Below are 24,921 nucleotides of genomic sequence, written 5' to 3'. Positions count from 1 at the left end.
CCATGTTAAAACAAGCAATGTGGGACGACCCGCTGGATAATATCACCTTGGCTTAACGGAACACTCAGGGTTTCTCAGTGTAGCTCTCTCAGGCGACATTAGCCACTAACCGCTAGCAATTAGCCACTAATGCTAATGCTCCAATGCACCAATTCTGTGTAGATTAACATACAGCACTCGTTTGACTTTAAAAGAAAGTATTTTTCGTTACAGTTTTGTTTACTTTGCTTTAGTTAAGCTTTACTTAGCTTTAGGTAACTTAGTTAGCTTGTAATAGTCTAAAGATAAACACCCTCTCACATTCAAAGACAAGTCATAGCCTTTTTTTTAGTCACAGACATTTTAGTCAGAGACTTTTGCAAATGTGAATGTAGCCTAAATTACCAGTATTACAATGAAAGTCTTTTTTCTTGGATGTTCATGCACAACATTTATTTATGCACAGAAAACAAAACTATAATATTCAATTACTAAAAGAAACTTTAGTCACTGCACTTCATGAATTCTTGTAATTACCAAAAGAGAGGTGCTAAAACTCAAACAAAAAAAAAAAATCTTACATTCAGAATGTAAGTAAATGAAAACAAATGGCAGCAAAAATATTAATAATCAAAATAAATTCACACCATCATTCAAACAAAAAACAAGCAGTGACCTAAGGAGGTTTCTCATCAACATAACAGTAAGATGCTTCATCAAAAGTGGGTTCTTTATATTCTTTCCAGTAGGTCAGCCACGCACACCATTTTCAGCCTGGGAACACAAAATCACACCAATTAAACATTTCACCAATATTACAAATAATCAGCATAATTACATTTGTAGTGTGCACACATTATTTAATGCATAATTAATTAATGGTGAAATTCCTAATTCCTGAGAATTAAAATGAGTATTGTTTACTGTGGAGGAAAAAGAACCAGATGCAAGCTCTCAGAAAGATATTACACTGGCTGATATTACACGTATATTTAACATTTTTAAAGCTTAAATTCGTAACACAGATGTGATATAGACCACTGCAATCGTGTGTCATTCTGTAGTCTTCATATGCCCATATTTGGGGTTCCTGGTTTGAGGTGAATTTCTTAAGGGGCAGAATAAATGGGCTTTTCAAAACCTCTCCTCTAACACATTCTGTGGTAAATAGGTTCAGAACCCTGTATGATTTATTCTGTGCACGTTTTACTTCTGAACAACAGTGGATCCTCTGAGTTACAAGATCGTTTAAGAGTTGGAATAAGAATAATGCTACTTCTAAGCTAAATGCTAAATGAAAACTGAACTGATGTCACACCACAGCAGCCCAAAACACGAGCAGTCATGCTGTAGTGTAACACACACACATACATTCACACACACTTCAGGATACTGCCTCTTAGTTGACGTATACAGGATATGAACTGCATCAAAGGTGGACACACAGGTCATTCCTTTCTCATAAACACACTTAAGTGCTTAGAGGAAGGAACCAACCACTTCCATAAACTATACAGGACAAATGTGACACAAACAGACACTCTACTGACTGTCAGATGTCAATACACTTACACTCTGAACACACACACACACACAGTCTTACCTCAAACGTGAACATTTAAACAGTACATATATGGCTGAAAAACTGTTATGGATTAACTGTACATTTCTCTACCTGAATTCCCTCTGTTAAACAATGAAGGGGCAAATGGAACTGCACACATTACCACTCTAATAACTTTCTAATAATGGTCCAAACAACAGCATTTATCACTTTACTCTCAGTAGGCAGGCTTATATACTTCAGATGGAGTGACCAGCCGTTCACATTAAATGTGTTTTTAGTTGTGACATAAATAACCAAGAAGTTTTTACTATGCTTTATTATGCTACATTTAAAAGGTACTTGTGATATTGGAAAACCAACACAGCACAGCAGTGACTGGCATGGTATTGGTGTTTTTGTGTGTGTGTGTGTGTGTGTGTGTGTGTGTGTGTGTGTGTGTGTGTGTGTGTGTGTGTGTGTGTGTGTGTGTGTGAGTGAGTGAGTGAGTGAGTGAGTGAGTGAGTGAGTGAGTGAGTGAGTGAGTGTGTGTTATATTAGTGCAAGTGGATCAGACACAGCAGTGCTGCTGGAGTTTTTAAACACCTTAATGTCACTGCTGGACTAAGAATAATCCACTAAACAGAAATACTCAGCCAACAACATCCTGTGAGCAGCTTCCTGTGACCACTGATAAAGGACTAGAGAATGACCAACACTAACTGTGCAGCTATATATGAGCTTCTGTAGGTATGAGTGTCTGATAGGGCAGTGGAGAGTGAGTGACACAGTGTTTAAGAACTCCAGCAGCACTGATGTATCTGATCCCCTCCAGTACCAGCACAAAACAAACTAACACACCACCACCATGCCAGTGCCCCTACAGTGGTGAGAATGGTCTTGACCAAGACCTATTACTTACAATATATGTCAATGGGGAGACAAAGACCTGTCCTCTCACAGCTTGAGCAGGTGGAACACAGTGGCTGGACCTTTGAGGGAACAACCCTCCAGTTAGCTGGGTCTGGGAGCAGGACGCTTGAGAGGACACTCCCCATTTCTGGAGAGTTTGAGCTCTCCTTGCAACAGCCAAGGCAAAGAGAGACACTGGAGCTGGAGAAGGAGGGTCAGCAGTGCTGTGGTTTTGGTGGTTATGAGGACAATCTACAGTGGAGAGCACAGGATTAGGTTGGAAAGTGTTGGAGGAATCAATCTTGTAAGAAGATTGGACATGGTCTGGTGACTCAAGACTAAGTGGAACTTCTGGTGCACCAAAGTTAAGACTGGCTTTAGAAGAATGGAGGTTAGAGAAATGGTTTAAATCCTGGTATGGGTCCAGGACTTTGTAGGCCATGGGCTCATGGTAGGGTTCATCTTCATCTAGGCTTGAATCTTTGTCTTCTACCTCTCTGTCTGCCTTGAATCCCTCGGTTCCATCTTCAATACCTCTCAGACTCATGTCCTGTTCCCAGTAAACAGAACATGCTGGTGGTGGCGGTGGTGAAAACCCATTGTCCACCTCCTTTGGCTCATCCTCAACTGTGTAACCTAACTTTTCTTCAAAGTCCTTCATCCATTTGTCTAAATTGACTGGTTTCTTGTCATTTCCTTGAAATTTCCTTCTCCTCTCTTTATACTTTTCCACCCAGTCCTTCTCTTCTTCATCCACTAGGATTGGGTCTTCAATCTGTTCTGTAAGATGCTTTTCCACGTCTGTGTCCAGATTTACATTGTCAAATTCCTTTATTATGGACTCTAGAATACCCAGCTGAGCATCACTACCCTCTAGGTCCTCACTGTTGCCTTTTTCTTGAGTGTTTGTCTCATTTTCATTCAACTCTTTTGACACTAAATTCTCCATCTCTGTATTTTTCCACTCCAGAGTCTCATCATCTTTGGTAATACACTCAGGAATCTCCATCTTTTCATTAGCCTGAGATGCTTCCAGAGTGATGAGCACCTCATAATGCTTTGGGCTCGTCTGCCTTCTGCGGGGCACCACAGTGAAGGTGGTGAGGCCTTCTCTCTGGGAGCAGTTCCTCCATAGCTGGCAGCCAGGTGGTGCTATGGAACTAGAATCCAGATCACTGGCTGGAGACCTCAGAGAACTGTCCTCTGCTGGAGGAAAATACGTGGCAGTGCTAAAATGAGGAAAGAAATAGAAAGAGCACAACAAGTCAGCGGGAGAATAACACACCAGCCCAGCCAGTCCAGGAAGGTGGCTGCTCAATTTCCTCAGTCTTCTGTTTCAAACAAGTTTATAGGGTGCAACTGCCATGGAGGTAAACTTTCTTAATTTACTGTTATTGACTGAGGCCTGATCTGTTATCAGTCCTTCTCTACACTGAAAAATGGAAATGCCCAGACCACACTACAGGATAACCAGACATATTTTGAGGCCGACAATCTTCCCGACAATCACAAAAAGTAATCTGATTTCAGGGTGATGGTGATTGATGACGTCGTTAGATGATCAAATTATCAAATAGTGTTTGGAGTCTATAATCCAAGCCTTACTTCTCTGATCTTCTCCTAAAGCCCCAATACACATATAGCTACTATAGCTATGTGCAAGAATTTGCAAATCTGTCATCAAAGCTAAACGTGGCTGCCATATGTTTCACACAATATAACGCACTAAAATCCTTTCATTTTCCCAAAAATCGTCAGTGTGTCTTATGTATGAATTTTACCAGTCAGGTTATAAGGAGCAGTAAAGCCACTCATCTAAAGTGCAGCGTTATACAGGAGTCTCAGTTAGTTCTCCAGCACTGGGGCTGGAGCAGCATTAGCATTAGCCGCTATCCGCTTGCACTTTTTATGGTCCGAGGTGAGTATTATCGGTCTGTAGCCTGCTGCTAACTGTGGCTAGCACTGCTGGAGCAGTATTAACTTTAGCCACAAACTGCGCAAACGGCTAGCTCTTTTGCTGTACAGAGGCAAGAATTATCGACGAACGCCCAGCTAATATCACATTGGATTACCCAAACACTTACGGTTCCTTAGTGTAGTGCTCTGGCAGTATTAGCCACTAAGTGCTGCTAGCGCAAAAGGTTAGCTGATAATGGTAATGCTGCTGCACCCCCCCTCCCCCCCGACAAATCTTTGTCGATTAACATCCAGTGCTTGTTTGAATTTAACATGAATTAGAAGGAAAGCATGGCAGAACCCCTGTGCCTTAATAGAGTTGCATAATGCTCCAGTGCACCTTAAAATGTGAAAAATACTTATAAGTATTAAACACTCTGCTTTGTTTAACACTTTTTGATTACAAAATACATCTGAATACATTCCTGTATAGCTTCTTATCTTTTCTTCAATAATAAATTTACAATGTTAAAAGAAAAAGAAAGAAAACACTGTAAATGTGTATTCGCCTCAAGCTGTTGACTATTTTCAGCCAAGGTTTCATCAATATTCCTTCATTTTCTTGGCTTTTTCTAAGCAGAAAGCACCACAGCTAACACAAAATGTTTTTTTTTTTTTTTTACTGCATTTTGCTTTGTTTCGTTATGCTCCATTTGGGATAAACTACTAATATCTGTTATAATTACTATACCTGGAAATTAGTAGATCATCCTGTTTCTCTGCCTTCGTTAAATCCATGAATTCAGAGAGGATCTCGGTCATTAGAGAGGGTGACTGAGTGGGCAAACTGCCAGTAAAATCACTGGATTGGTTGGAATAGCTGTCACACAGATGTGATTGTACATCCTCCTCTTCTGGAGCTTCCTCTAAAGAGGTGAGGTCATGATATGCTCCTACATTGGATCTCTCTGAGAAAGAAAAAGGTGAAGACACCATCTCCATATGATCCATTTTCTTTATTATTTTCATTTATTTAAGAGATCTCCCTGCTGAAAAATCCAGTTTAGGACCAGGTTTTGCTGGTAGCTTGTTTTGTTAGTCAAGTACACTGGTAAGCTTGAAAGTTAAGCAGCTCTTAAATCAGCATAATGTATGCTGTATTCGATTTTGGTCACACCTGGTCATGGTCTTTACCAGCTAGGTCATGCCGGTCATGCGTGGTGAATGGCCTGAACTTGCAGATTCACAACCATGGTCACTCTGTTTAATTGAGTGGTTGGTCATCTGACCAGTTAGCTATTACCAGTTGGGTTAGTAGACCAGTTTAGTCTTCTAGGTCAACTATCATGGTTGTGCTGGTCAATCGGTCTGGTCTTGCTGGTCATCCAACTCTGTTATGTTGGTTGGCCAACTTGATCTGGCTGGTCTATCAATTTAGTCATGGTGGTCAATTAGCTGGGTCTTGCTGTTTGACTGGCTTGTTCATACTGGTCAACCAGCCAGGGCAAGCTTACTGGTTACACATCATACTGGTTGTCAAGCTAGGTCAGGTTGATCTTGCTTGCAGAACAGCTAAACCATGAAACTCCAAACCTAAATAGCTTAACCAAAGAGCCTTACCAGCTTCAGTGCTGCCCAGGCAATGTTTTTCAGCAAGGTTGGCAAGTTCATGAACCAACATCCAATAACAAGCTTTACAACTCTTAGTTCTAAGCATTTTTATTACAATCTGCTGTTGGTGTTGAAGATAAACATGGTCTCAATTTGGCACAAAAAGCATCACGGCAGATACAGTAGCTTAAAGCATAACTGACAAAAAAAACAAAGCAGAAAACAAATAAATACAAATAAAGCCTGAGGCCCCTAAACAACTTACAACTTAAAACAATGTATAAAATGGTCGATGTAAAAAGGATGTAACTGTGACTAGATTAGTAAAACAACTATAAATATTCAATATAATAGCACAATATCTGTCTTTTACTGAACAGAAGCATGTTACAGCTTATTCAGATCTGTTAAAATTATTTGAAAGCAAAAGTGATCGTTAAAATAAGGCACACGTTTTACACTGGCATGCCAAAAGTCATAGGACAGCAGTATGGAAATGGATCATAAATCACTACTACAGGAAACAGCTTAGGATTGTCCACACCTGCATGCACTTTATGTTGTGAAGTGTTAACTTTTAAGCAAGGTTGAACACTGCCCAGAATGCTTATGGCAAGGTGATATGAATTATGGGAGTTAAACTAAGACCTGATAGTGGGAACAGATGGATGAGACAGTCTATTTCTAAAATTGTGCAGACAATTAACTTTCCTTTATCCACAGCGTCACCTGTGTCCCAGGAAAACCTTAATAAAGGCTATTATTACCACCAAAAGTGGACAGCACAGTGAGTGGTAATGATGGTAATGATGGTGCCTGGTGGTGTCTGTCTAAAATTGTCCATGCAAACAGACAAACAACTGAAGCAAAGCAGAAATAACATCCATATTTAATGCTGGAGACCACAAACACAGATATTCAGTGCAGTGTTCTTTACCGTCAATAAGACATGGCAAAAGTCATGGGACACAATACAAGTTCCTGTCCTATGACATTTAGCAAGTCAGTATAAAGAGGGTAACTGAGGGTAATTGAGAGTACAGAGCCCTAAATTAAAATGGTGTTAAAACTGGATAATAATTAAAATATTTAAAATTTTTAAATATTTTTTTCAGGTTTGTAGGTTGTTGTAGTTCATTACAACAAACATCAGATTAAACAATAAAATCATTAAAATAATCATTAAGAGAGTAAAGTAGAGAAAAATACATTCACAACACCTTTTAGCAACAAAACACAGAGCCAGAGGTCTTAAAAACACAGACAATCCCAGAACAGCTGGTTTACTGCTTTTTGTGTGCGACAGGTGACACAAGGCTGACAAAGATGAGACGAGAAGAGGAGAAGAAGGGTCAGCCCATCACCAGTGAGCAGAAGAGCGAGAGAGGAGCAGCGAAAGAGGAGAAGAGGAAGGAGAGGGAGCCACACCGTCTCCTAAGCACCCCCTCCTGGTAGGATGGCATCTAAACAAAAATCAGAAGAGCAAGCTGATGCTTACTGAAATCAATAAACCTGACAAATCAAAATTTAGTGTATTTAAATAAATGCACTTATTACTAGAGACAAAAGCTAATGCACCTTTCAAATGTATTAATCAAAGTGTAAATGCATGAGGGTAAATTCTTATCAGGATAAAATTCAGATACTAATAACATATTAAAGCTATTCTAAAGCTAACTGTTGGGTAGTTTACCACAGCATGACCAACATAAAACCGGAAACTGTGTGATAAGCTCATACCTTATTAAGGTATTAAGCTCATATAGGGCTCATACCTTTGTCACTATCACATGAGTCTGGTATAGAGGGGCTAGTGCACGGAGGGGGCGGTGCTCTTCGCTTGGTTCTCTTAAGGGATGATTCAGTCGAAGAGACGCGAGTAAGCACACCCTGAAAAAACAACAAACATGTAAATCCATAATGAATAAAATGATCATATTTGTAAAAATAATGATATTATGGATTGCATGAATATAATAAATAATATAACATTTATTAAATATTTCTTTGCTTTCTGTATTTATTCTCTTTTTTAAAGTTTTTGTTTTGAACAAACATCTCATTTAAAATAATAAAAAAAGCACAAATTATAATTGGGATGTGCAAAAGAGATGTTAAAAAAACCTCACACATGAAAATATAGATAAAAAATCTCATTTTTTATAAAAAAAAAAAGCAAAAAACAAGAAACAACAGAATGTCAACCAAGATGAGATGGAAACAAGTATTAATTAGTAGTTTTGAAATAAAAATGTATAATAAGGTGGACTTGGTCCAGCGGACTAAGGCACTGCCACTATGATCAAGAGATTGCTGGTTCGAATCCCTGTCATGCAACCTGCCATCAGCAGCCGGAGCCCAGAGAGAGCACAATTGGCCTTGCACTCTCTGGGTGGGTAGATTATGCTCTTATACCACATCACTTCTAGAGTAATGTCATAAAGTATTTAGTAATTAATTATCCAGTAATCACTATAAAACTTACAGGTCATTTTGTTACTATAAATTATTTAGAGCCTAATTATCCATTATTTGCTATGAAACTCACAGGTTACTTTGTTACTATAAAGTATTTAGTACCTAATTATCCAGTAATTGCTAAGAAACTCACATGTCACTTAGTAAGCTATTGTGGCGATTAACTGAAATTTTGAACAAAAGATTCATAACAGCTTATTACAAGCATTCAAATTACTTTTATTCACAGAACAATAGACTAATCTGACTTTTCCAATTAGCCATTAAAGTTATAAGAGTAAAAATGGCAAAGGAATCTCATGTCTGGGAATGCTTTGACATACTGCATAAGAAAAATGCTCAGTAAGTATGTAAAACTGTATGTATATAACTCATATCAATTCATTTGCACCATCACATGCAAGAATTATTATTTTATTTTTTTTATATATTGTTTTTTTATATTTTTAAATAACGAGCACTGATAGTCAGTGAAAGCTCATTCAGCCCAGCCCTAACTCTGCACTCCATAATGTCTGGTCCCCCTCAGCCTTCTCTCATGCTCAGGCATCCATCACTTTCTGCCCATTTACACACACCTGATTACCACCAGCTGCATCAGCTGGCAGAGTGATGGACTGGCTGGAGTTCAGTCCGCAGGGGAAGCTCTGGGACCCCATCATGCTGGGAGGCTGCGGTGCCCGTCTCTTCTTGGGCATATCGGCGGTTGGCATGGGTGTGGGTGAGCTGGCCTTGAGACAGCTCATACTAACCACATGCTGTTTTTTCCATGCAGGAGAGGTGGGGGCACTGCTGGGGTTGGATCCACCCTATTGGTTAAAGCAATGGAAACAAGCAATTAGTTGGAGCATGAAAGGAAACAACAAACAAAGCTAATTACTGATGTAAAGATACACAATGGTCATGGTTTGATTTGCATGGTTTGATTTGAGTTTGGATGTTTCAGTACAAGTATGGTATAATGAGGTTACATTTACAGTTTGACCATCTGATATAGTTATATATGTGTCCAGTGATTTAAATCTTACTAAAGAGTGAGAACAGTGAGAGATAAAGAATAAATAGAAAGAAAAATGAGCAGGTGAGTCCATTTCTCTACCATAGACAATGAGAGGGAGTTTTTTCGCACTATAAGGCGCACTTACAATCCTTTAATTGCAGTGTTATTCAGGAGTTTCAGTTTGATTCTCCAGCATCGGGGCTGGAGTAGCATTAGCTGCTAACCGCTATTTGCTCATTCAGAGGTGACTATTATCAGCCTGTAGCCTGCTGCTAACCCTGGCTAGCACTGCCGGAGTAGCATTAGCATTACCTGCTAACTGCACTCGTTATTTTCCTGTTCAGAGGTGAGTATTTTCGGCCTGTAGCCTGCTCCTAAACTCAGTTAGCACTGCTGGAGCGGTTAGCCACTAATGCTAATGCTCCAGCTTAGTGCTGGAGAAATTCGGGAATCTAACTTACCGTAAATTATCTAAAGCTTTACTTACCCAAATATACAGTTTTTAGGAGAAATGTGTGTATTAACATCCAGTGCTCGTTTGACTTTAAAAGAAAGTATTTTTTATTAGTTTTGTTTACTAAGTCTAGCTTTACTTAACTTTGTTAGCTACCCCCCCACCACCACCCAGCGGTGAGACATGCTGAATTAGAAGTTCCTTATAGTGTCTCTTAAAACGCACCTTATAATCCAGTTAATTAATTGATAGAACCTTGTAATACGGTGCGCCTTATAGTGCAAAAAATACAGATGTACAGAAAAGGAACTCATCTATTAACTGATCTATTAAAGATAACCTAGAAAAAGGGAGTAAAATTTTAATAGTTATAGTTCTTGTTGTAAAACAAGTTATAAAAGATTAAATTATTTTAAATAATCATATATAATATAGTCTCAGAGAAAAAAAAATATGGCTGATAATTAAAGCAGAGTTAAGTAATAAAGTGACTGGCACAGTAAGTGAGTTTAACAGTGAACTTTCCTTTATAATGAACCTCTTATTTAAAGCAGAGCCTCACAGTTTGACAGGAACACATTAACTGTTCCAGACAGAAAGGCAGATTGACAGACCTCTTCAGCTGTTTTCTTGCTTCTTCTGAATAAACTGAGGAATCCTTTGTTCTCTTTCTCATGCTGCCGTTTCTCAATCATCACCAACTTTTCCTCCTCGCAACCTGAAATAATGAACAACAGCTAACTCTAGTACTGAAATTAAATGACAATTTATTGTACAGTGCAATCTGCATATTATTGTATAAAACCATATACTTTAATCATTAATACAGATCCTCTGATCATATAGGATACTGTATTATCCTCCTTTTACCCTGTTCTTCAATGCTCAGAACTCCACAGAGCAGCTTTAATTTAGGTGGTGGGTCATTCTCAGCACTGCAGTGACACTGACATGGTGGTGTATGAGGTGTTAGTGTGTTTTGTGTTTGTACGAGTGGATCAGACACAGCAGTGCGGCTGGAGTTTTTAAACACTTTATTAGACAGTCCAACCTAGCTGATCCACATTGTAGATGTACAGTCAGAGACACAGTTCACTCTTGGTGGACTATACTCTGTCCAGCAGTGATACTGAGGTGTTTAAAGACTCCAGCAGCACTGCTGTGTCTGATTCACTTATACCAGCACCACACGCTAACATATACACACTACCTGCTCTGTGGTGGTCTAGTACGGTCCTAACCATTGCAGAACAGGATAAAACAGAAGAAATAGAAGAACTCTAAATATAGAACTACAAAGTGCTTCTAAAGTAGACAGTGTTGTAAAAATGTACATATATGGGCAGAGGGTGAATGAGTACCATTATGGGTGGGTGTTGATGGGTCCCTTGGCGCATTCGAAACAACTGCAACAGGATGGAAAGGCCATTAGGTGCAAACAATTGAGATGGAAGCAAAACAATTAACTGTTGACAGCACTGACAAAGCCAAGCCTGAAAAGAATTCCCGCCACTCTGGAATTCACCAGTAATCTGTGCACAGTACTGTGTCTTTGTCTGTACTGTAGAATAAGTACCTTTCATGTCTTTGGCATACAGATCTCTGATGCCGTAGTCGTTGAGTGTTTTGGTAAGGTCGAGCGGGTCTTCTGCCTGACTGTCTCTCAATAAGACTGTGGTGTCTAGGTCGAATTCACACTTTTCACACACTGCAGGCAGTATCTCAGCCAGCGGGACCCTGGGATTGACTCGCACCACAGCCTTGTGGGACTTCCTGTAGTTTATCATCAGGCGCACTGTGGGCTGGGAAGTCGAAGTTTTAAATGGTGAGATTTAAAGAGATAAAAAAAATCAGAAACGTCTGAAAACACCTCTGATTTAGAGCTATATACTGTATAGGAAAAATACAAATGTAGTACTGCATTTTTTGCACTCACACTTAAAATCCTTTAATTTAACCAATAATCATCAGTGTAACTTATAATCCGGTGCGCCTTATATAAGAATTTTACCATGTTGTAAGGAGCAGTAAAGCCACTCCACTGAAGTGCAGCATTATACAGGAGCTTCAGTTTATCTCTCCAGCACCGAGAGTGGAGCAGTATTAGCATTAGCCGCTAACCGCACTAAGCTCTAGCTCTTTCGCCATTCAGAGTATTATCAGCATGTAGCCTGGTGCTAACTCTGGCTACCACTGCTGTAGCAAAGTTAGCATTAGTCGCTAACCACACAAATCTCTAGCTCTTTCGCTGTTAGAAGGTGAGTTTCATCATCTAGGGTTGCCACCTTTCAAATATTTAAGAGACTCCTATCAAATAAATAAATAGTTACAAAAATATACATATATATTATATATATGGACATTTATGGAAAAGGACCAAATCTGTTTGCATATTGGTACAATATGGGTTGCAATATTTAATAGCAAAATAAGGAGCACTCTGTATTTTACAGGACAGGTGGCAACCCTATTATCATCATCCTGTAGCCTGCTGCAGGCTAGCACTGCTGGAGCAGCATTAGCCACTAACCACACTTAAAGCACTTCACATTAATCAACAGTTTACTTAGTACAGTCCAACAGAAATAAAAAAGTTCAAATAAAAAAATAAACTGGGCAAACTGGATGTTATTATTTTTAGCATATATATTTCATTAATGCACCTGGCCTGGGGACTTTTAATATAAACACCCGAAATGGGAGATTTGCCATAATAGCTATTAGCTAACTGGCTATACTAACTGTTTTCCGAGCAGAGTTACTGGCTGATGTTTAATAACAAATGGGGTTCACTGTGGTGTTTAGATTAGTAGGTTTAGAGGTTTGATGTGATATGTGGATAGTTCACTGACCTCAGAACAGCCGAATTCAGCAGGAGAATTGAAGTGTTTAGGCCCTGATGCGAACTGTTTTTCGAGAATAATTAATTGCTGATTTTTGATAGCAGAATGATGCGGTGATGGTTAGATCTCTGCAAGTTCTGCTGTTTGATATGATGTGTATCATGTGCCTATGTTACTCTGGTCTCCAGAAGATCAGAACACTAGCATGGGCCAAATGGGACCGAGCAGACTGATTAATTGCCGTTCATTTTTACAGTAATGTTATATTTTCTGTGAATAATTAATTGATATCAATGCGCTAATTTGACAGGCCTAGTCAAAATATATAATGATAGATATGACACACAGAATAAAAACAGTGGGTTGTGGTGTAACATATATGATTGAATTAGCCTTACATAACGTTGCACGTCCTGTGATGTGACTACTGCACATACACACATTGTGGTGATAATGCTAAAACGATATACAGTATGGTGCAGACCATATGCGAAAAAATGTGATTGGCTCAATTTGTCAAGGCTCACCACAGGAATATTCGATCCCCTCCTGTGACTGTCATCACCTCCTTTAGGTTTCAGTATAACCCGCTCAGCTTCCAAGGAGCCAATCAGAGAACTGGGTTTAAACTTGATCTGGTTCTGATTGGTGGAAATCAGCTCAATGATGTGGTCTGAAGGGTTCAGGTGGTATTGAGCACACAGAGCGACCAGCAGGTCCATCACTGGTTTACTGCAGAAACACACACACACATATCAAATACACCCTTTATCACAGTCTGTGCATTCCATTCAGGTTACTGATTCATTAACACATTCTCCCCACACATCCATCTCCCTCACCTGCCGTGCACCACAACTGCTCCCTCCTGTCCTTTGGGAAGCTGCACCGTCAGGGTCAGCTCTCTCTCAGTCAGCTCCTCCTGCTCCATGTGTGTGTCAGACTGAGTCCGTGTCAGAGAGAGACTGGTCAGGAATTTCCTGCGTTTGTGTCCTATTAGAGAAAAAGTTAAGCATCTGTTATTTACTGTGTATTCAAATCTCCAGATCATCAGAAATGATTATACTGACCTGCTAAAGATGACTGGGAATGAGAATGCCAGAGGTGCTGAGCTGGTCCTGGTCCCGGTCCTCCCCTGCAGTCTGACTCACTGTGACTGTATGTCCTGTTAATAAACCAGAGCCCTGAGCTGAGTAATAACTACCAACATGGACTCATTTAGAAGTGTAGAGCCCTGATTTCTTTTTTTCTGTTTGTTTTTTTCATCTGTTTATCATTTATTGATTTTTTTTAATAAATGTAATTAAACAACAAATTGAAGCAAATGTCATCTTGAAACTGGAAACTGTTGAAACTGCTACAATTACATTTAGCAACAGAAAAAAAAACTAAATGAAAATACAACTCTTTTTCCTTTTAGTTATTCCCTTAAAACCTTACTTCAATGCAACTGACTGTATACCTGTATACTGGGGGGTAGAAGTAGCACTAGATAGTTTCAGTGTGTACCATTCAATATGAAGAACTGGAATAAATGCACACAACAATATGCTGTTTCTCTTTAAGTAACAAATTATTTGGACATCGATACAGTTACCGTATTTTTTTGCACTATAAGGCGAACTGAATGAATGTCTATTTTCTGGTCTATTTTCATTCATATGGCGCACCAGATTATAAAGCACCTTATGCGACACTAGTAAGGAACAGGGGTGTCGCCATGTTTTCCTTCTAATTCAGCATGTCTGTAAACCAGTAAAGTTAAGCTATTCTAAGAAAACAAAACTGTAATAAAAAAAAAAAAACTGACAAGTCAAAATAGCGATGGATGTTAATCTACACAGATTTCTGACAATTGTTTATTTGGGTGAATAAAGTGCTTCCATTTATTTACAGTGAGATTAGATTTCCAGATTTGCCCTAAAGCTGGAGCATTAGCATTAGCCGCTAACTACTAGCGCTTGATTCTTAATTCTAAGAGAGTGGCAAAAGAGGTAGAGAGCAAGAGAGAGCAAAGGAGAGTGAGGTAGAGTGAGAGGGTGATGTCATTAATTTATCCCTTTTTTTACAAGGATATTGTGATATCCAACAGCTTTATCGCAAATCTAATTTTTTGTCCATATTGTACACCCCTAGGGCCAATTAAGGCATTTTTAAATTAATTAAGTATTGGCATTTAAAGCTGGATTCAGTTCCAATCCTTAGTTTTGTTGTAGCAGAACCTTCCTGTAGCCACTATTAACACACACGTCTCTCAGAAGGTAACAAAACAGTTTGCAGCATGAAATTATTTTACAGCAGAACATTGTGTATCATGTAACGGTGTATAGCCTTTTTGCAACATTGTTTTAATGAACAAAACAAAAAAAGAGCTTTATTTTAACTGATAAAAGTGGTGGCATTTTAGTGGTGACCAATTAGCGTAAGCACCTAAAACAAGGCTGCAGTTGGCTTCTAATTCTAACTTTCCATTCCACCTTAAATATTGCAGCAGTTACAGTGTACAGCAGTGTACATTCCAACAGCAGCATCAACAAACAATATATAATATACAATAATATATAATATAATATTACAATATATTATAAACTGTATATTAGGTCAATATACTGTAGAATTATTAGTGTAATATTTGAAATAGCTATTTTAAGATAATTATGCTACCTTTTGGTTAATCTAAAACAAGGACACATATTTAAACAGAGCGGCTTTGAGGACTCTTGCCCTACAGGTCCGCACGTCATTTATGTCACCAATGTGTGGACTTTACAGAGGCCTGCAAGGCTGAGGATGGCATTTGAAACTGACCTTTAGTTTTCTCTCAGCCTGTAGCTAAAAAATGAATTAGATATCTGAGTTAAATTAGATATCCTCCTCGCTTCTCCTTGTGCATTGAACCAGACATGAATCATCTGATGCTGCAAAAAGAACAAGTCCTTTACAACTGAGATGTTATTGACATCTTATTCCAGAGAAAGTAAGAATTATTCAAAGCCCTGTATGGTGTCCCAATTCTCATGTTTCCAACAAAACATATGTTCGCTATGCATCTTCACTGCAGCCTTCACTAGGGACCACACTGATCTGGACTTAAGTCTAGTCCTAACTAGAGTCCTAAGCCCTCCAACTCCACTAATTAGCCTTCACTTTCAGATAAGAGTCTGCTTATAAGTTCACCACTGCAGTCAAGAGACAAGTATCTACTAGAGGATATTTTTAAACCTTTAAAATAACTTTAAAACACTTAAAAGCCAAAAAATTTTTTTTTTAATAAACTATTTACTTAACGTATGAAGCATGTTACTGCATGAAGTCTGATGTAATATTTATAGTGTTTTTTTTTTTTTACAATAATATGAAACAGTGAGTCTGTACATCAAGCTAAGCCTTTCATTAGGGCTGAAACTAATGATTATTTTGATAGTCAACTAATCTGATAATTATTTTTCAATTAGTCATCAATAATTTCTGCCATGTCCTCCATCTCTAAAAATGATAGAAAAAGCTGAACATAAGAGTTAAAGGCATTTAAATGTCTAGATGTCGTTTAAACGTGGAAAGTACTGATATTTAAAAAGTCAATGTGTAATCTGTTCTGTTTGGGCACTTTTGGAGCCATTTGGAGCCATTAACCCATCTCCCATTGCACTTCTGTCCTCAGCACTTTGTGTAATGCGGTACTGTTACAAATGAGCAATTATTCGACAATGAAATTTGTAGTCGACAAATTAAATAATTGACATTGTCGATTATATCAACTAATCGTTGCAGCCCTACCTTTCCAGTTATGAAGGATTATATTTATCACCCGCAATCAAAATATCTTTTAGTATACCTATTTACATACCAATTTTACAGAACATATGTATCACACACAAGTTTACACACTAGGCCAGATCTATCATACAAATGCCATATTGCCACTGATTCTCCTTTACAAGCAGTATTGTGCTTTACTGTTTTTGCAGTCTGTGAGCTAGAATAGTAGGTGTTTTCTTATTGTTTCAGGTCAATGGAGTGTGTCTGCTGATTCAGAATTGATTCATATGTAGAAACTATTGTGATGATAATGTTTATAGAACTACAGATTCCTCCCACAGACAAAGTCTGATGAGTAATCCTGCTAAGTACTGTCTAAAGTTCTCAATCGAAATAACCAAAATGTTGGCAGATAGTTCAACTAATCTAGATGGTAGAGCACTGGAGGGGGTTGAGGAGTGAGAGGTGGTGCTAGCATGGTTTTATGCACATTTCTTATTCTGACGTTTCAATGAGGGAGCCATCCAAACAGCTCATAGATTCCTGACACTGAAATCGTTCAACTGATTCACAGTAAAAACAGATGGATGTTTGTTTGTTATGTGCCTAGAGTGTTTAGAGGAGCAGCAGAGACCCAAGTGGACATACAAAAACTCGCAAAAAGGTGTGTTTTGAATAATATGCTCCCTTTAAATTGTATACAGAACCAGGGTTACAAACTGAAGAGAAACAAATGTAATGTTGTGAAAACTGTGAATGAAAACTTGATAGCGAGATTTTAAATCTTAAATATTTTTATGCATGCCGCCAATTTCCCGAGGTTATATGGTGTACCACCAATGAAACATACCACAGATTGAGAGACACTGGTTGAAATAATTTTTGATTAGACATTTTTTAACTTCATTATTGGCCTTAAGGTGAGTAACTACTACAATACTTGTAAAACCTATATGTGACAAAAACACTGCTGTGAATAATGTAGTTAGATGTCACGTGTTTGTACTCATATTTACATCAGAACAAGTATGGTGGAGTGAGCATCAGACTAATCTGTCTCTCTCTCTCTCTCCCCTTTAAAACGTTTTTGTAAACTGGGGTCTGAACCCCGCGCTAAGTTTGAAATGTAGTGTTTGCTCTGAGTCTCTGTGGACTGTGTGAGGTTAGTTACCTCTTTACAGAAGTGAACATTTCCCCCACAGGACTCGACCACGCCAAACTCTGCAGCAGTAGAGTCCGCTTATGGCAAGCCAAATGGGTCAGAATTCGCCTGGGTCTGACGGCGCTTAAAGCGTGCGAAATACTTAAAAAACGCCGTCCAAAACGCCGTGCAGGGCTTACTTTTACGCCTTGGAACAAACGCGAGGCGCCGCCAGGCGTTTAAGAGCGTGTGGCGGCGCCAGGCGCTTACATAACGCCACCACGCGTTTTCATAACGCCTCCAGGCGTTCCATATGCAAAAACGGACAGAATATACATATCCCCTCCTTCTCCAAGCAGTTCAGCCCTCTGACTCTGTCAGGGAACTATATCTCCTGTTAAAATAAAAGCCCCCAAGTGCTTCAAATGTCTGCTGTGTTATTAGATGTGCTAGATTCATGTATTTCTGGCTAAACTGGGCTTTGCAAAATGTAGTCCCTGATTAAAACATAACAAAATGTAATCAAACGTACTTATTTTTTATCAACTCTTTCATTGCTGGCCTATTTAGTAATCATGTTTAATTTGTCTGATGCCGCAAGACCTGAGCCAGCCAACACACACACACACACACACACACACTCTCTCTCGAAGGCATTGGGGATTTTAATAAAACGCGCAATACAGAGACCACCACAGCATACAGAATGAATGCATAAATGGAGAAATTAGGAAATCAACCGGACACACAAAATCCAGCAACACATTTAGCAGATCTGTGTAGAGATTCTATACGTTTTAGGGTCACTCTTAAAAAAATAAAAACTGTTCACTATGAGATCGTAATATTCCGAATCATTCAGTATTCAAGGTATTCCTTAATTAAATTGTTTTTGATCATGGTACATCCTTATATTATTTTTTGCTTTCTTACTTTTTAAATAAAAGCCCTTTTTGTATCGCTGCCGCTCAAACGGGCAGCGTGGGTCTAAAATGAGCCACATTCATTTTCTATGCTACTTCAAGTATGGCTGTGTGGTTCTATGATATATTTTAGCAACGCATTAATTCCGTCGTTCAGAATTTAATTGACGAATTTATGAATGAGTGTTTCTTTTGCACAAATCTTCATTTTCATTCTCCTTACACAGGTTTACACACACGGGTCAGACACAACGCACATGAATTTACCATTTCACAGCTCAGCACAGCTCCCTCAGTACTGTTTTACGATAACATCACCTTAGAAAATATTTGATGCCACTAGTGAAAGATAACTGTATATAATATTTGATTAGGATTTGGTTACCATTAGAGTGAGAATATTACCTGTCAGAAAGTTACAAGTACTTATTATTAGATGTTGACATATTCTATTTTAGTTAGCTTAATATACTGTAGTACTTTGTTAGGCCATTTAGCTACAGGGTGTGTTTATAATAATGTTCTTGGTGACAGTAACTGAAATATTTTATTAATTTAAAGAATAAACATTTTTAATAAAATAAATAGTACAGTCTAATATAGGATAATGATAATAATAATAATAATAATAATAATAATAATAATAATAATAATAACAATAATAAACGTTTTATGTAGAACATTCAAACAAAACATCTGTAAATCTTTTGGATTTTGTAAATAATAGTAGTAGTAATAATAATAATAATAATAATAATAATAATAACACGCTTTAGCAATTGTGCCCATTTTTACGAGCAGGCGTCCTACAGCGATCATATTTTTCCTGAATCCTAAATAAAAATGCAAAACATATTTATAATGCGTGCAGAGTAGAATATTTTCGCTTTGTTTAAGTGCGCAAACTAAATTTTTCCCGCACTTTATTTACCGCGGTGGTTACGCAAAAAAAAAACGGTAAAACATTTAATTCAGGGCCGGAGTGGGCCCTTTTTTCAGCCCGGGAGTTTCGTGCCCAAATCCAGCCCATTTTTTCCATGGAGCAGGAATTTGAATAAATAAAACAGCAGCTAGATCTTACAATGCCTTTTTATTACATATAAGTACAAGTATATGTTGGTAAGTTAACAGAACACCCTTCACCTAAACACGTTTAATTCCAATTTAAATCAAATAAAGATTTAAAAGGTAATTAATTTGACTTAAAAGTAGTGCTGGGCGATATGGGAAAATATTTTATATATATATATATATATATATATATATATATATATATATATATATATATATATATATATATATATATATATATATATCACAATAACGATATATATCATGATATACCACATTTATATAAATCAATTATAAATAAATTAACAAACACGAAACTGAGGGTATTTAATCTAATTTCAGTTCGTTTTAGTTTTTTTTCTTTTAATCACCGTTTTTATTCGTTTCAGTTAATGAGAAGTTTCGTTAACAATAAGACTTGGTTACTTAGCTATATGGTGATTATCATGCAATAGCTTTATATAAAATTAAAATAGTATTAAAAAACAGATGACATCACAGACTATTTCCTGGAGCCCGACCAGCTGAGGAAAGTGATGCGCTCATCTGCGCGTTTGAAGCTCTGCAGGTGGATTAATATGTGCGCGGCTCGGGGGGATCTGGCGCTAATTCTATTGCTTTGGGGCTGCATGACATTCAGTCTCTCAGTCTGCCAGTCAGACTACAGTGTCAGCATATATCAGGTGCGTTTACAGGACAAACCATTCAAACATGCGAATGAGATCTCAGCACCTGATTAAAAAAATCACACAGTGTCTGTCTGGCTTAAAATTAGATACAGCTATTATATTATATTATAATTAATAAATAAATATTCATTTAAAAGACCAGGGAAACGTTCTGTATGCTAACAAGCTAGAAGCTAATAAGCTAATAACAACATTTAATAAAAACAGAAAAATAGATGTAAAATAGGAAAATAACCAACTAAACTAAGCTCAAAATGCTAAAAGAAATATAATCTAACGAATTCTAAAAGATCAAAATGAAATAGTGAATCCTCAAAGCAGTAGCTTAAAGACAGAATATAAAGCTTTACCAGATTCAAAATCTTAATTCTAATAAACAAGGCATATTTCGCCCTAAATGTTTATTTCCTGAAAGGACATACAGCTAAATAGGCTAGATACTGAAAAGCAGAGATTCTAGGCTTTACAATTAAAAAAATAATTATTCATAAACACAAAAAGATATTAACTATGACATATTTCTGGCCCGTCGGCGGGCCAGGGCGTGTTAAGAGGTTAATGATGTGTATTGGGCTCTACAAAATAAACTACGCTAAATCGACATTGTAAACGTTGCCCAATAGCTGACGATTCAAGATTATTTCCATATCTCTGTTTACCGGCTGCAGCTGAAGTCTGTCTTCTGGAAAACAAGTTTGTTAATTTTGCACATTTGGCTGCTTCTTCTTCCATCTTCTTTCTTTTTTTAATCTGGCCTTTTCGGCTCTGGCCTCTTTTTACCCTCCATCACAGTCGTCTGACGCTTTGTGCTATTCTGTTGCTGCATTTAATTTGATCGCTTCAGAAAAGACCACTCGTGGACGCAACCAACTCAAACATTTGGGAGAGGAGAATTCCCTCAGATGGTTAAACCCGACGTAGGGGCTGTGTTGTCAGACGAATAGAGAGTGCATACGTAGTTGAATGGCAATGAATGCAAGAATAAGATTAGAGAAGTGAGGGTAAATAATTTTTTTCCGTCCAACCGGCCCAAACTCGCCCCGGCCCATCGGGAATCCTCCCGATTAGCCACTCCGGGCTTGTTTAAATAATTTATTAATTCAATATAATAATAATTATATCAATATAATAATAATAATAATAATAATAATATCAAATTATATTAATAATAATAATAGTAATAATAAAAGTGTGTGTGTGTGTGTGTGCAGTTTTTAAAAAATCTACAAAATATTCAGAATGCTAACTAAAATAGAATATGTCAAAATAATGTCAATATTATTATTATTATTATTATTATTATTATTATTATTATTATTATTATTATTATCATTATCCTATATTAGACTGTACTATGTATTTTATTAAAAATGTTTATTCTTTAAATTAATAAAATATTTCAGTTACTGTCACCAAGAACATTATTATAAACACACCCTGTAAATGGCCTAACAAAGTACTACAGTATATTAAGCTAACTAAAATAGAATATGTCAACATCTAATAATACGTACTTGTAACTTTCTGACAGGTAATATTCTCACTCTAATGGTAACCTAATCCTAATCAAATATTATATACAGTTATCTTTCACTAGTGGCATCAAATATTTTCTAAGGTGATGTTATCGTAAAACAGTACTGAGGGAGCTGTGCTGAGCTGTGAAATGGTAAATTCATGTGCGTTGTGTCTGACCCGTGTGTGTACCTGTGTAAGGAGAATGAAAATGAAGATTTGTGCAAAAGAAACACTCATTCATAAATTCGTCAATTAAATTCTGAACGACGGAATTAATGCGTTGCTAAAATATATCATAGAACCACACAGCCATACTTGAAGTAGCATAGAAAATGAATGTGGCTCATTTTAGACCCACGCTGCCCGTTTGAGCGGCAGCGATACAAAAAGGGCTTTTATTTAAAAAGTAAGAAAGCAAAAAATAATATAAGGATGTACCATGATCAAAAACAATTTAATTAAGGAATACCTTGAATACTGAATGATTCGGAATATTACGATCTCATAGTGAACAGTTTTTATTTTTTTAAGAGTGACCCTAAAACGTATAGAATCTCTACACAGATCTGCTAAATGTGTTGCTGGATTTTGTGTGTCCGGTTGATTTCCTAATTTCTCCATTTATGCATTCATTCTGTATGCTGTGGTGGTCTCTGTATTGCGCGTTTTATTAAAATCCCCAATGCCTTCGAGAGAGAGTGTGTGTGTGTGTGTGTGTGTGTGTGTTGGCTGGCTCAGGTCTTGCGGCATCAGACAAATTAAACATGATTACTAAATAGGCCAGCAATGAAAGAGTTGATAAAAAATAAGTACGTTTGATTACATTTTGTTATGTTTTAATCAGGGACTACATTTTGCAAAGCCCAGTTTAGCCAGAAATACATGAATCTAGCACATCTAATAACACAGCAGACATTTGAAGCACTTGGGGGCTTTTATTTTAACAGGAGATATAGTTCCCTGACAGAGTCAGAGGGCTGAACTGCTTGGAGAAGGAGGGGATATGTATATTCTGTCCGTTTTTGCATATGGAACGCCTGGAGGCGTTATGAAAACGCGTGGTGGCGTTATGTAAGCGCCTGGCGCCGCCACACGCTCTTAAACGCCTGGCGGCGCCTCGCGTTTGTTCCAAGGCGTAAAAGTAAGCCCTGCACGGCGTTTTGGACGGCGTTTTTTAAGTATTTCGCACGCTTTAAGCGCCGTCAGACCCAGGCGAATTCTGACCCATTTGGCTTGCCATATCCGCTCGCGCAGCTGCTGAAGCCCCGCGTGTATTATCGGTGAGTTTATCGCAGCTGGGCGTTATTTTTCCAACGCAGCGGAGCGGCGCACAGTCACGGCCCGTCGGACACACCGCGCACACGCCCGGGCGGCTCTGAGCATGCGCAGCTCGCACCTGGCGCTTAACTAAGCATGCTATCTATCCTCAGCTTTTTTGATAAAATATTTTACAGTCCATTTGTTCTCAATAGAAAAAAATACAGCTTAAAAAAACATTTAAACTCAACTAAACACTGCTGAGATGTAAAACCAAAAAAAGTTAAATTGTTCGGTTTTATTTTATTTATTTTTTATTCACACTAAGGCCATCATTAGGTTAAGTGATATAGGCCTATATTTAATGCAATGTAATATTTTGGGTAATATTTTGTTAGGATTCATTTAGTTATGGGGTCGGTTTCCCAGACAGGGATTTAGCCTAGTCGTAGATTATATTTTCCTTTCAATGAAAAATCTTTAACAAAAAAAAACACGATTTAAGTGAGGATTAAAGCTGTAGTTCGTTATTAGTATTTTTTTTTGTTTTTTAGTATAGTTTCAGTATATTTCCTTATTAAAGTGTCAGTCTTTACGTTTAGGGGATTTAGAGACCTCTCTGGTGAGAATATGTAATTGCACAGATCATGTAAATAAGTAAATGATTTGCTGTGTAAAATTGTTTTATTGTTTTGTTAATTTATAAAATACTGTCACAATGTAGATAGCAATTATTTTAAACCAAACTACCAGATTACTTTGTTTATGAAATAAAAAAGACCACTTAAAAATTAGTTTCTTTGATTTTATCAAATTGAAAATCTCTGGAATATAATCAAAAGAAGGATGGATTATCACAAGCCATCAAACCAAGCTGAACTGTTAGAATTTTTACACCAGGAGTGGCATAAATTTATCCAAAAGCATTGTGTAAGACTGGTGGAGGAGAACATGCCAATATGCACGAAAACTGTGATTAAAAACCAGGGTTATTCCACCATATTGATTTCTAAACTCTGCAAATAAATGCTCTAAATGACAATATTTTTATTTGGAATTTGGGAGAAATGTTGTCTGTAGTTTATAGAATAAAACAACAATGTTCATTTTACGCAAACATATACATATAAATAGCTAAATCAGGGAAATTGATTCAGACACTGAAGTGGTCTTTTTTCCAGAGCTATATATATTATACATTAAAGGGATGGTCGTGCCAGCACACGAAAACCATTATTGCAATATTTTGTCCTCTTTCATATCAGGAAGACTACTGCTTTCAATTTAATATAAAAGAATCTCGTTGACACAGTTTTAACTTATCAGATATGAAATACAAAATACTTTTTTTTAGAAAGAATGGAATTTTTTTCCATTCATGAATTACTCTGCAGCCTTCATCTACTTTACCCAAAGCTTTAAGAAGGCTGGTTACATCAACCCTACAGGATTAGCTAATTAAAGCATTACCAGGTGACACACACACATGCGTCCCACATTACGCAAAGCGTGGGAAAGTACATAAATTGGCAGACTAATGTAAGACTTGAAAAAATAAAATTGTGTGCTTACCTGCCTCTTCTGTGTTCTATAAAGTATTTCTTTCTTCCAGTCTGTTAGAAAGTGAGTGAGTATAGAGAAAAGAAAAAAGAGAAACAGATAAAGGGAGAGAGTGAGAGAGTGTAGTAGGGGCAGTAGGGGTTTGGGTAATCCTGCTTTGCAGGCAGCTGACTGTACCTTATGGACCTGCCCAGTCCTGTGACATCAACAGATCTGCTTCCTGTGTGAGGGAGTGTGTTTGTGTGTTTCTGGCACAGTTCTAATTTAGGACCATTAGTTACTAAGCA

At 37.6% G+C, this 24,921-nt stretch overlaps 1 protein-coding gene across 2 annotated transcripts; it reads right to left on the bottom strand.

The window, feature by feature from the left end:
* Positions 1-428: 428 nt before the first annotated feature.
* On the bottom strand, positions 429-24,799 carry cobll1a (cordon-bleu WH2 repeat protein-like 1a). 2 transcript variants are annotated; one of them, XM_049479681.1, is made up of 12 exons: positions 24,647-24,799; positions 13,787-13,881; positions 13,559-13,709; positions 13,244-13,448; positions 11,450-11,675; positions 11,235-11,279; positions 10,488-10,591; positions 8,998-9,228; positions 7,717-7,831; positions 5,082-5,298; positions 2,445-3,663; positions 429-753 (listed from the first exon to the last, which is right to left on the bottom strand). In XM_049479681.1, the coding sequence occupies exons 3-12, from the start codon at positions 13,645-13,647 to the stop codon at positions 730-732; spliced, it is 2,475 nt and encodes an 824-aa protein (XP_049335638.1). In that variant the 5' UTR covers positions 13,648-13,709; positions 13,787-13,881; positions 24,647-24,799; the 3' UTR covers positions 429-729. The 2 variants fall into 2 exon arrangements, with proteins under 2 accessions (XP_049335638.1, XP_007248911.3); XM_007248849.4 differs by lacking the exon at positions 24,647-24,799 and adding an exon at positions 17,647-17,710 and having other exon boundaries at positions 430-753.
* Between the last annotated feature and the right edge of the window lie 122 nt (positions 24,800-24,921).

The sequence above is a fragment of the Astyanax mexicanus genome, chromosome 5 (assembly GCF_023375975.1).
Source record: "Astyanax mexicanus isolate ESR-SI-001 chromosome 5, AstMex3_surface, whole genome shotgun sequence".
Lineage (NCBI taxonomy): Eukaryota > Metazoa > Chordata > Actinopteri > Characiformes > Acestrorhamphidae > Astyanax > Astyanax mexicanus.
The sequence above is the reverse complement of the archived record's forward strand: the minus strand, read 5'-3'. Positions and strand labels throughout refer to the sequence as shown.